The following is a 13,473-nucleotide window of genomic DNA, read 5'->3' on the forward strand; positions in this document are numbered from 1 at the left end:
GCGAAACTCCAGCAAGGTCTAAAGTGTAGCTCCTAGAGGATTCAGCAAACTTTTTCTGTGAAGGACCAGATAGTATTTTAGGTTTTGTGGGACATCAGGTCCCTGTAACAACTGCTCAGCTCTGCCATTGTAATGTGAAAGCAGCCACAAGCAATACATAAATGGACATAGTTGTGTTCCAATAAAACTTTATTTATGGACACTAATACTTGGATTTTACATAATTTTCATGCGTCATAATTTTTTTTTTTTTTCAATCATTTTAAAATATAAAAACCATTCTTAGTTCACAGGCTGCTCAAGCAGGCAGTGGGCCAGATTTGGCCCAGGGGAGGCCGTAGCTTGATGACTCTTGTTCCTAGAGCGTAATCTACTTTAAATATTCTCATTGACCCTAAGTATCCTGTAGTCACCGTAACTAGTCCCATGCCACTTGCAGCTAATTTTTAACTGGGCTGGTTATACAGAGCTCTTGACATCCTAAAATTTTCAAGCTAACATACCCCTAAAAACTGTTCCTCACAACTGCTAATATGAAAGTTCATCTCAAATTACTGGAATAATCACTTACATGAAACTTATCAGATTAAAATCACATTTGATGTCTGTGTTTGTTGTAGCAAGTCTGCCAACTTTTTTTGGTGTCCCATTTATCGACTTCTTAAAAACCTTCAATTGTGGGCACTAAACAGGCAGTATACTTGAGATGGCACAGTATGGTAGTAGGTACAATTTCCTAGCTATATTCATCATCTGTAGGAAAGATTCAATCCTCATCATTTCCAGTCATATTAAGATCTCTCCATCTTCACTGTATTAGAAATTTGTACAATATTTGACAGTTACAGTAATAGGCTGTATGACTATTACAGAAAGGTATGATAAGCCTTTATGTGTGGCCTAGCATTAAGCTGTATGAGAACTGTTATGAACTGACCTAAGTCAATTTGGTCATGCATAACTGTTAGGTTCTTTAAGGTAGTTAACAGTTACAGGTAGGTGAGTGATTCCATTGCTGTTGAGTCACGCCTGACACATAGGAACCCTAGTGATATGGGCCTAATTCCCTCACAACCTCACTACCAGGAGTTTGTTATAATAAAAGCAAGTCAGACCAAATTCAGCTATACAAGTAAACATTTATTAACATCATTGTTAGCAAGCAGAACACAAAAGACTGTACAACCTGCTTGGTAAGCTCAATCAAATCCCAGTTCCGTGGTCTAGATACTTCATACCTTGCATAAAGGGTTCTCTTTAGGCAGATGCAAAAATACCTTGAAGCTGTAATTGTTAACCTTATAGTCAGCATTAGGCAATTAGAATCCTCCAAAATCAATCTTGGACTTGACTTTAGCCCTAAGCATCTCAAAAAGGTACATGATGTAGAGCTTACTGGACCTTACACCTTGTCGATATGGGAGAAAATCCCCAAAATACTCCAGCCAATACACATATATCAAATGTCACTAATTTCATCAATGAGAGCCCATTTCTGATAGCCCCTAGGACTACCAGAAATCGTTCTGAAGTCCTTAGATTAGCTGCTTTTGAAGTGTGGCCTTTTTGATTAAATGCTAGCTGAGCATCCCTGGAATGTAAATTCTCATTAACTAACATGTACTTAGATAAATTAGATTTTTAACAAAAAAAAACCTCTAAAATGGAAACTCCATGAAAGCAAGGATTTTTATGTTTTGGTCACTGTTGTCCCTAAAACACTCCCTGGCCCATACATAGTAAGCGCTCAAATATCTACTGAATGGGGAAATATCACACTGCACCTGCTGAAGTATTTAAGTAAGTTACAGACATAAAAATCAGGCTTTGGTCACAAGCATCTTTAAAATAACCACAATAAGAAAAAATAGTTCTGAAACACATTCTTATTTTAGGAAACTTAATGGTTTGAAAAGAAGAAAGAAGAGGCCTCCAGGTAAAAGAACACACAAGCTAGCTTTCCAATACTGGGTATTATCTACTTTCTATAAGTTTGTATCCATCAACCGTAACACATCTTTTTATAACCCAGTCCTCCTTAAATCTAAAAATTAAACTGGCACTTATAGCCAATACATTGTGGGCCAGCATTTTCTGTAAAGCTTTTCGTTATTTGTAATCTCCTAATGCATTTTAAGAAAACTTTGTTCCTTCTCTCAAACTCCTTTCCTTGCTTTTGAGTATTTACTTTTGAATTTATAAATACTTCACCATATTTTTATTTTACCATATTATTTGCAGCCTATTAAACCTTGACCAATTCTTAAAATATTAAATATTAAAAGAATGACTATATTTACTGATGAATACACTAAACCCTTAAGTACAAATACTTTTACATTTAGCCCCTGTAAAGCCATCAGATGTTTGAAAAGTTTTTAAACATGAACAAAAAGGTCTAGTTTTAAGAATTTAGTTATAAATGAGTGAGATCACTCCCCATTTAATACAGTCCCGAAATGATAACAGAATGTGTAAAATGAAAAGAAAGTCCCTTAGGAGTCTGAAATTCTACTGCTGCACAATCTTGCCTGTCTTCTTTATTCAAGAAGTTTGTAGTCATTTTCAGAAGCCACTCCAGAAGCCAACTTCTTAATTTAGATATCAGGCAAACCAGTCTGTAAGAACCAAATATTTGTTAGCAATGTTTCCTTTTCCTTCTCACTTTAACACTTTCATGTCAACTGCTGAAAATCTTGATTGTTTTAGAGTCACTTGCCCGTTACCAAATGATTTACGTATTAATAAGAGCAAAAAATAAAAATGCCTAAACTATCTCCTGTAAGGCTTCCAGAGCTAAAAATTCAGGTCCTTTAAAAAAAAAAAAAAATCACCATACTTAAGGTATCTACCAGAAAAAGGGGGGAGGGGATAGAAACTCTACAAATGGCTTGACAGATTTTATAGAAATGCCCATCCATTCCATTCTCCTCATTCAACCCTCTGTTTTCTAACTTGCCACATCATCCAAGATCAGAGCCAACAGGACCTGAAATACATTAAGCTTATGCCCAAATATTTGCCAAAATTTGGGGATGGGAGGTGGGGGAAAAAGGCAGTGATTGCCTATCAAGAAGTGCAAATTTCATAAGTAAAAACTCCTAAATATAAAATCTTAGACACATGGTACTCATAAGCATGATGACTGAGCGGAGACAACTGATAATGAGGAGATAACACAGTGAGTGAACAATCAACTTTAAAGTCTAGGAGAGCTGTTTAATGTCTAAATGCGCTGCACTGCTTTTTTTTCCATAGGCCCCCCTGCTTTATCTTACTGCTTTACCTCTAAACTTGTAGCTTTTCCCTTACTGTCTCGTTTCATTCCCCCCTCCTCCATTCTCTAAGTTCCTTCCTTTATCTCCTGTCACAACTGCCTTGTCAGAGTGGTAGTGAAAATGGACCGCTTGGATTTAAGGTGTATTTTCAAGTGGAATCTACAGAATTTTGTGACTTGTTGGTGTTGTGGGATATATGGGTGTGTGTAAGGAAAGGGGAACGTCAGAGTCCCAGAGTTCTGGCAGGAGTAACTGGGTAGATAAAGCTGCCATTTACTGATACAGAAACACTGAAAGAAAAGTACACTTGGCTAAGTTCGGTTTTGGACATGTTAAGTTTGAGATACCTTCCTGGCCTGCTCATGGTCAAACAGTTGTATAATAACAATAGCTTTAATTGAGCACTCATTACTGCCAGTCAACATGCAAATCGTTCTTAGATAAATCACTACCTTGTTTAATCTTAATCACACCCGTTTGACGTGGTTACTCCGTCTCAAATCCTAGATGGGAAAATAAGGTTCCAGCTAAACTTCCCCAGTTCCACAGTGCGGTAACTCAAACCCAGCTGGTTTCATTGCAGAATGTAAAAAAAAAAAAAAAAATTATGAAGCCAAGTTTCCTCCAAATCCCTTTAAAGACTTCCCACTGAGGTGCCAGAGAAAGGCACTCACTCTAGTCCTCTCAACTCCCCACCCACCCGACCCCGCCACTGTGTGACCTTGGACATATCATACAAACCCTCTTGAATTCAGTCCCTACCCCCCTCCCCATAAAAAGTGTTGTAGATGGTCTCTAAGCCCCTTACCACTTCAACAAGCTATGACTCCATTCAGGATACTCACCAGGGCATAAAATACACGAAGAAAAACACCACCAGGTCGAAGAGGATGAAGAGCCAGACATCTAACCAGTAGGAGTGTTTTGGAATCATGTTTGACCCGGACTGAGGCTGCACATCTCGGTTCTGCTCCTGCCTCCCAGCCTCGCTCAAGCCTCGCCGCTCCCGGAGACCGTCCTCTCCAACTACAGCTTCCGCGCCCACCTCCATCTCACTCTCGCCGACCCACCGCAGTTCGAGCACCTGGAAAAGTCTGTCCACACTTCCGTGGTGGCCGCGCCGGAAACTGGATCGTATCCGACCGCCTGCGCAGTCCGCTGCTCCCCTCGCCCCCGGAAATGGACTCTGTGCCTGCCACTCGCAGCGCCCAGGCTCCGAGCCCGCGGTCCGCTGCCTCCGCGACAGAGGGCAGGTGGTGCGGGCTCCACCCGGAAGCAGAGGAAGCAAGTCCGCCCACTTCCGCCCTGCTGCGTCCGACGCGTTATGCTGGTGGTTCAGGTTTAGCTGGAGAAAAACCGTCTGGCCGGACCAGAAATCACTATCGTGTCACGTTCCTGTGAGGTGATGGGCTCTACCCTAGAGCTGCCTTTTGTCACTTCTCCACATTCCTTTTTTTCCTTATTCCAAGATTTTAAGGAGCCTTGTCCTGGTGGCGTAGTGAGTAAGAGTTTGGCTGCTAACCAAAAGGTTGGCAGTTCGAATCCACCGGGTGCTCCTTGGAAACCCTTATGGGGGCAGTTCTCCTCTGTCCTATAGGGTTGCTATGACATAACCCAACACCACGGAGGTTTTAGGGAGGCACCTTCGTGTGGGTTTAGTACTGTCTCTAGCATTTTACGCTTATTTTATTTAGTCTTTGAAACAGTGCTAATAAACTAGATATAATTAAAAGCAAAGCATGGTAATTCTGCAGCTTAGTGAATTTTAAGAATGATTCAAGGCTTGGGAAATGTGGTCCCCACCAGCTCAGAATGCTATTAGAAAAAAAAATGATTGACCATACTCCCTGAATTTTCCGTGGCAGCTCAGATTTGAAATATTCTTTCCGCTTACCAGATTATGAATCCTGAATTGTTCAGAAGATACAGGCACCTAGGCATGATGCAGATGGTTCTGTTAGTGGGATAGTAGTCAATTAAAACTTGATTTTGTTGTGTTTTTACATAAACTGTTATTAAATCTTCATGAGACCTCCTTAAAGTGGGGATCACTCCATTTTACAGCATTAGAAAATGAAATATGGGTGAATTGCCCAAAGTTACTAAAAAACGATAATGCCTAAAATTGACCAAACTCCAGCATTCTCTAATGCTATTGTATAGGTGCCTCACCTTGCTTAATTTGCCTCCAAATCAATTGCCACGTAATAAAGACAAACAAACATACTACCATTTAAGAAAGATACTAACTGTCCTTTGCTTTGCAGGTTCTGGGAATGAGAAGGCCACTATTTGAGAACTAACTAGATTGTGTGATGTAGCCCAGATTATCTGCTGGTAGTAGATTGGAAAAGACCCTGGTTTTAAGTGACATTGAAACTTTTTAAAAATTAGGGGAGACAAGTAAACTGTTGCCCCTACCCAACATGGAAGCAATGTCACTGGCAAAGTACAATCAGTTCTTTCTAATTACTGACGTAGGATTGCTTTAAGAAAAACAAAAATTAAAATTGTTAGTATAGAAGTAAAAACAAGTTCTGAAATGGTATTAAACTTGACCTTGGCAAAGAGACACATGTTCATTCATAATGGAATGTTGGTACTACAGTTGAGTCTCTTAAAACAGGAAGGTCTCTCAGACTTGGAATAATGCAAATAGAGAGGGGCCATTTGGATTAATTTCAATTGGAAGATCCTATGACTTCTTCAGACATCACCCCTGAAAAAATCCTACTGATTTTTTATTACTCCATAGAACACAGAAATGAATTTGATGCTACGTCCTAAATTATAAGCAATTTAATTTCAAAGGAATTACCTTACTGAAATTCAGATGCGCTGTTAGTAATTAAAGTGCTCAGCATTCTCCCAGTCCCCTTGATCATTTCTACCTCACAGGTTCAAGTGAAAAATATACACCAGGAACTACAGATTGAATTATTACACTGCAGTAATGTTCAACGCATTCACAATACCATCAGCACAGTTAATTCTGACTGGGATGTGATGGGGAAGGTAGTGTATGGGAATGCCACAGCCATCAAGCTAAAGACAGCTTAGTATTTTTAAGAAGACATTACAAGTTTTCTGAAGTTCAGATGCTGTAAATTCTCAGGAGGGAAGTAATGACTGGTTTTGACCTAAGGTAATGCAGATTTCTTTAGGCAGTTGTCAAGCCAGTATGTCTATATAATAAAGCATCCTCATGATCATTCTAGGAATTAAATTTCATGGAGTAACCTCTCCAATAGTAAAGAACCTTGTTTCTGTAATTATCATCTGAAAACATATAAGTGTTTATCATAAATCATCTCTTTCTCATCTTTACTCCATCTGTTCCTCCTTTCCAAATTGGATACCTGTCCCAACAATAAACTGGTTGATTGGTACAGCAAGTTGTTTTGTTTTCCTGCATCATTGCTGCTTTGCATACCTATGATAGTTCTCTTTGTCTGAGAGTTGTACTATCATCATAACTAGTTGCTGTTTGTTGCAGGTTCTCTTTTATCTTCATCTTGGCCTTTAGCAGTTCCCACCTCTATAACTCGCTATTCATCTGGCTCCACCCTACACTGCCAGCCTGGTGGCTAGCAAACACCCTTTGCTCCTGCCAGATTACTTCCGTCCATCTTCCTCCTGGAAACTATTCTCCTCTTGGCCTTTGGGCTTTGGTGCATGCTGTTGCATTGAACTGTAATGCTTCCACACTGTCTTAGTTATTTAGTGCTGCTATATCAGAAATACCATAAATGAGTGGCTTTACAAACAAATTTATTTTCTCACAGTTTAGGAGGCTAGCAGTCCAAATTCAGGGTGCCAACTCTAGGGGAAGGCTTTCTCTCTCTGTTAGCTCTGGAAGAAGGTCCTTGTTCTTCTGAGTTTCTGCTCCTGGGCAATGTTCATGTGGTTTGGCAGCTCTCTTCCCCCATCTCTGCTGCTTTTGCTTGCTTGTTTAATCTCTTTTATATCTCAAAAGAGATTACTTAAGACACACTCTACACTTATCCTGTCTTGTTAACATAATAAAGACAACCCATCCCTAAATGGGATTATAACCACAGACACAGAGGTTAGGATTTACAACAACTGGACTGGAAAGGCAGAATGAAATTTCTCAGCCATGTGGTGCTTAGGAGACAAAGCTCTCATTAGAGGAAGGGGCCTACAACAAACACATGACAGATCTCCCCTGTGAGTCATTTGAAACCAGAGGTGGGCAGCATTTTATTAAGGCTGCAACCAAATCCCTGATTCAGTACAATGCCTGCTTGATACTCCTTGATCACCCCTTACTCACTCTGCTTAACAGAAAAAAAGGGCAAACCTTTTCTGGAGAAAAATAGCGTCAACTTCAGGCTCTATTGTTTTTTAACACATAATGGCTGGTATTAAAAAAAAAACTGAATTATGTGAGGAGGTAGAAAATGTAAGCAATAATCAAGAGAAAAAAACAGAAGGAGACCTTCAGATCATTCAGATATTGGAATGAGAAGACAAGATAGTGAAGTCAAAGACAGATGAATAAAAAAATATGAAAACTGAAGCACAGAGGAAAAAAAGAATGGCAAGGACAGAACAGAGTTTAAGACATGTGGTTGGGGAAAAAAAAAAGTCACAGGTTGACCAAGGCAAAGTCATAGAAGCTTCATAGACACATCCAGTCACCTTGAGGGCCCGAGATACTGGGGCTGAGGCCTAGAGACCATAATCTCAGGACAGCTAGGTTAATTGACAGAACATAGTTCATAAAGAGAGTTCCATACATCCTGCTTTGGTGAGTATCGTCTAGGGTCTTAAAGCTTGCAAGCAGCCATCTAAGATACATCTATTGGACCCATCCCATCCAGAGCAAAGGAGAATGAAGAAAACCAAAGACACAAGGAAAATATTAGTCCAAAGGACTAATGGACCACCTGAACCACAGCCTCCACCAGCCTGAGCTCAGAAAAACTAGATGGTGCCCAGATACCACCACCGACCACTCTGACAGGGATCACAACAGAGACTCCTGGATAGAGCGGGAGAAAAATGTAGAACAAAATCCAGATTTGTAAAAAAAAGACCGAACTTACTGGGGTCTGACAGAAACTGAAGGAACCCCCAAGACTCTGGCTCCTGGGCATCCTGCTAGCTCAGAACCAAAGCCACTCCTGAAGTCTACCTTTCAGCCAAAGATTAGACAGGCCTATAAAACAACACATGTGGAGAATGTGCTTCTTCGTTCAATCAAGTATAGGAGACCAAATGCGTAATACCTACCCAAAAGCAAAAACAAGAAGGTAGGAAGGGACAGGAAAACTGGACAAATGGACACGGAGAACCCAGGGTGGAAAGGGAAAGGGGAAGAGTGCTAACACATTCTGGGGAGTGCAACCAATGCCACAAAACAATTTATGTATAAATTTTTGAATGAGAAACTAATTTGCGCTTTAAACTTTCACCTAAAGCACAATAAAATTTTTAAAAAAAGAAATGTGGGACACAGTCTGACAATCTAACATAAATGTAATTAAAGTCCAAAGGAGAGGAAAGAGAGAATGTGGAAGACCAACAACTGACAAGGGAATTAAAGTGCCAAATAAAAATCAGTCTCACCATTTCCTCCAGAAAACCAGTCCCTATTTCAGACTTTTCTATTTCTGTTAATAGTCCCCTAATCTTTTAGTTATCATTGATTTCTTTAACCACTACCTCTGAATTTAAATTACTAGTACCTCTATAATTTCCCATTTGCCCCCTCCTCATTTCCACTACTCTCATCCTTTCCTCCAGTCTTTTCCTGCTACCTTTATATTCCTAAGTCACAGCTCTTACCATCTTTAAATTCCCATTTCAAATGTTTCCTCATTAAAATGATTTCCTGATCCCTACTACAGGTTGTGACTTCTCCACTGAATCTCTAACGCACTTCTCTTGACATATCTGATACATTGGCTTGGTTTTTAGCATAATTTTATGTAAATTGTTTACCCTGTTAGAGTGTTAAGTTTTTTTTTTTAGGGAAGACACTGTATTTTTACCATCTTTTTAGTCTTCACAGTCCCTCGAACAGTGTCTTGAATGTGGAAAAAACTAAGTATTTACTCAACTGTATTTTGTATTCTGCAACTACTAACACAATCCTGGTCAAAAAATATTTGTTGAATTACCTGTTTTATAACGTGGTAGTATAATAATGCTACTAATATCTACCACTACTGATCTATGACTCTCAGTGGGAATAATTTCTGAGCTTTTTTCAAGTACTAGTAATAGATATGCACTAATTAATTCCCCTGTGTGGATTTCTCTTTTTTAATTTCAGTAAATACTTTTTTGAATACCTACTGTATGTCAGGCACTGTCTCAGGAGTCATAGGAGACATAGATGCAGTAACCATCCAATTCATTAGGTGTTCTGACTGAAGAAAACTAACAGCAATAGAGTGTTCAAACACTGCCACAGAGCCCTGAGGTTCTGCATAATTGCTTGAATATTTGGTAAGGTAGGCAGGATGGTCTGAACATACTATCACACTCTTTCCCCTACGTATCCACACAGGTGCAGAAAGACTTCAACCATAAGAACTCAGTTTTGTTTATTTTATATTCTAAGGTTTCATCTAAGAGTTTATTCCAAAGTAAAGAGAATTTTCTCTGCTGCTTTTTAAAATTTAAGAACAATTTCAATAGGCCAAAGCTAACTGACACAGAGCACACAGATGCTGAAAAGCACAGCCTTGAAATCTCATTATACTAATGTCTGTCATTTTATTATTCATAGATGTTGACGGGACAGTCATTGAGGGTGGAGACTGAAAGATTAGCCAATACATGACATATCGTTTCTTATAAAATAGGCTTCCAAGGTGTAGGTGTGACAGTATCAACAGGGGCATAAACTAGAATAACAATGTTTAGTGAATGGATGCCAGTGTGATAGCTGGTGTATATTAAACACTAACTGAACCAGACTTCATCAGTTGGAGAAATCTCAACATGCTAATAGAAGTTTCTCTGGGAGGTTGTTGTTAGGTGCTGTTGAGTCGGTTCCGACTCATAGTGATCCTATGACAATAGAATGAAACACTGTCTGGTCCTACGCCATCTTCACAATCCTTAATGCTAGAGCCCGTTGTTGCAGCCACTGTGTCAGTTCATCTTGTTGAGGGTCTTCCTCTTTTTCACAGACCTTCTATTTTACCAAGCATGATGTCCTTCTCCAAGGACTGGTCCCTCCTGATAACATGTCCAAAGTACATGAGATGAATTATCACCATCCTTGCTTCTAAGGAGCAGGCTGTATTTTTTCCAAGACAGATTGGTTCATTCTTCTGGCACTCCCTGGTATATTCAATATTCTTGACCAACACCATAATTCAAAGGCATCAATTCTTTTTTGCTCTTCTTTATTCATTGTCCAACTTTTGCATGCATGTAAGATAATTGAAAATACCATGGCTTGGGTCATGCGCACCTTAGTCCTCAAAGTGGCATCTTTGCTTTTTAACACTTTAAAGAGGGCTTTTGCAGCACATTTGCCCAATGCAATGTGTTGTTTCATTTCTTGACTGCTGCTTGTAGATCCAAGTAAATGAAATCCTTGACAAGTTCAGTCTTTTCTCCATGTATCATGATGTTGCTTATTGGTCCAATTGTGAGGATTTTTGTTTTCTTTACGTTGAGGTGCAATCCATACTGAAGGCTGTAGTCTTTGATCTTCATCAGTAAGTATTTCAAGTCTCTTCACTTTCAGCAAGCAAGGTTGTGTCATCTGCATACTGCAGTTGTTAGTGAGTCTTCCTCCAATCCTGATGCCACATTTTTCTTCATATAGTCCAGCTTCTCGAGTTGTTTGTTCAGCATACAGATTGAATAAGTATGGTGAGAGGATACAACCCGGACACACATCTTTCCTGACTTTAAACTACTCAGTATCCCTTTGTTCTTTTCAAATGACTGCCTCTTGGTCTATGTACAGGTTCCTCATGAGCACAATTTAAAGTTTTCTGGAATTCCCATACCTTCTCTGGGAGGTAGGGTCCAGATAATGTTATTCTTTGTGATTTTCTGTATTTTCCAAATGTCAACAGTGAACATGTGTTAACTAGAAATTGGGAAGAAAATTGTTTGAAAACAAGTAAGAAGATAGGAGATAGCCTAGGCCAAAATTTAGCTACTCCTGACACCAAAGCCAGGCAAAGACATCACAAAAAAAGAAAATCACAGACCAATATCTCTCATAAATATAGACGCAACAATTCTCAACAAAATTCTAGCCAATAGAATTCAGCATCATATAAAAAAAAACATAATACACCACAACCAAGTGGGATTCATACCAGGTATGCAAGGATGGTTCAACATTCGAAAATCAGTAATATAATCAACCACATAAATAGAACAACAAAAAAGAATCACAGGCTCATCTCAATTGCCGCAAAAAAGGCATAACAAAACAGAGTAGCAGGATACAACATCAACATACAAAAATCAGTTGGATTCCTATGTACCAATAAAGAGAACTACAAAAAGGAAATCAGGAAAACAATATGATTTATAATAGCCCCTAGAAAAATAAAATACTTAGAAATAAGTCCAGCCAGGGACATAAAAAACCTATACAAAGAAAACTGCAAAACACTACTGCAAGAAACCAAAAGAGACTTGCATAAATGGAAAAACATACCATGCTCATGGGTAGGAAGACTCAACATTGTGAAAATGTCAGTTCTACCCAAAGCAATCAACAGATATGATGCGGTCCCTATCCAAAACAGCATTCTTTAATGAGATGGAAAAACTAATCATTAACTTTATATGGAAAAGAAAGAGGCCCCGGTTGAGTAAAGCATTATTGAATAAGAAGAACAAAGTAGGAGACCTCACACTACCTGATCTCAGAACCTACTATACGGCCACAGTAGTCAAAACAGCTTGCTACTGGTACAATGACAGACACATAGACCAAAGGAACAAAATTGAGAACCGAGACATAAGCCACTATGGTCCTCTGACCTTTGACAAAGGACCAAAGTCCATTAAATGGGGGAAAAGACAGTCTCTTTAACAAATGGTGCTGGCAAAATTGGATGGCCATCTGCAAAAAAATGAAAAATGTGTACTCATACCATACACAAAAACTAATTCAAAATGGATCAAAGACCTAAATATAAAACCAAAACTATACAGATCATGGAAGAAAAAATAGGGACAATGCTAGGGGTCCTAATATATGGCATAAATAGGATTCAGACCATAACTAACAATGTACAAACACCAGAAAATAAACTACATGACAGAGATCTCCTAAAAATTAAACGCTTATGCTCATCAAAAGTCTTCACCAAAAGAATAAGAAGAGAATCTACAGACTGTGAAAAAAATTTTTGGCTATGACATATCTGACAAGGGTCTAATCACTAAAATCTGTAAGATACTGCAGCACCTCGACAACAAAAAGACAAATAATCCAGTTAAAAAATGGTCAAAAGATATGAACAGACACATCACCAAAGAAGACATTCAGGTGGCTAACAGCTAACAGACACATAAGGAAATGCTTGCAGTCATTAGCCATTAGAGAAATGCAAATCAAAACTACAACCCGACATTACTGGCACTAAAAAACAAACAGAAAATAACAAATTTTGGAGAGGTTATGGGGAGATTGGAACTCTTATACACTGCTGGTGGGAATGTAAAATGGTACAACCACTATGGAAAATGATATGGTGCTTCCTTAAAAAAGCAAGAACCTAAGAGAAATAAGAGCTGTCACGCAAATAGACATATGCACACCCATGTTCACTGAAGCATTATTCACAATAGCAAAAAGGTACAAGCAACCTTAGTGTCCATCAACAGAAGAATGGATAAACAAATTATGGTACATATACACAATGGAATACTATGCAGCAATAAAGAACGGTGATGAATCCGCGAAACATCTCACAACATGGATGAATCTATAGGGCATTATGCTTAGTGAAACAAGTCAATCACAAAAGGATAAATACTGTATGAGACCACAATTATAAAAACTCAAGAAAAGGTTTACATGCAAAAAGAAACCATCTTTGATGGTTAGGAGGGAAGGAATAAGTGGGGAAGGGAAATCACTAACTAGATAGTAAATAAGTCATAGCTTAGGTGAAGAGAAAGACAGTACACGATATAGGGGAAGTCAGCACAGCTTGACCAAGGCAAGGTCATA

General features: G+C 38.9%; 1 protein-coding gene across 1 annotated transcript; it reads right to left on the bottom strand.

Moving 5' to 3' along the window:
• Positions 1-240: 240 nt before the first annotated feature.
• On the bottom strand, positions 241-4,459 carry CUNH4orf3 (chromosome unknown C4orf3 homolog). The gene is made up of 2 exons (XM_012558524.2): positions 4,124-4,459; positions 241-2,618 (listed from the first exon to the last, which is right to left on the bottom strand). Coding segments are annotated over exons 1-2 (207 nt in total). The 5' UTR covers positions 4,330-4,459; the 3' UTR covers positions 241-2,617.
• Between the last annotated feature and the right edge of the window lie 9,014 nt (positions 4,460-13,473).

This window comes from Trichechus manatus, unplaced genomic scaffold (genome assembly GCF_000243295.1).
Source record: "Trichechus manatus latirostris isolate Lorelei unplaced genomic scaffold, TriManLat1.0 scaffold00171, whole genome shotgun sequence".
Taxonomy (NCBI): Eukaryota; Metazoa; Chordata; class Mammalia; order Sirenia; family Trichechidae; genus Trichechus; species Trichechus manatus.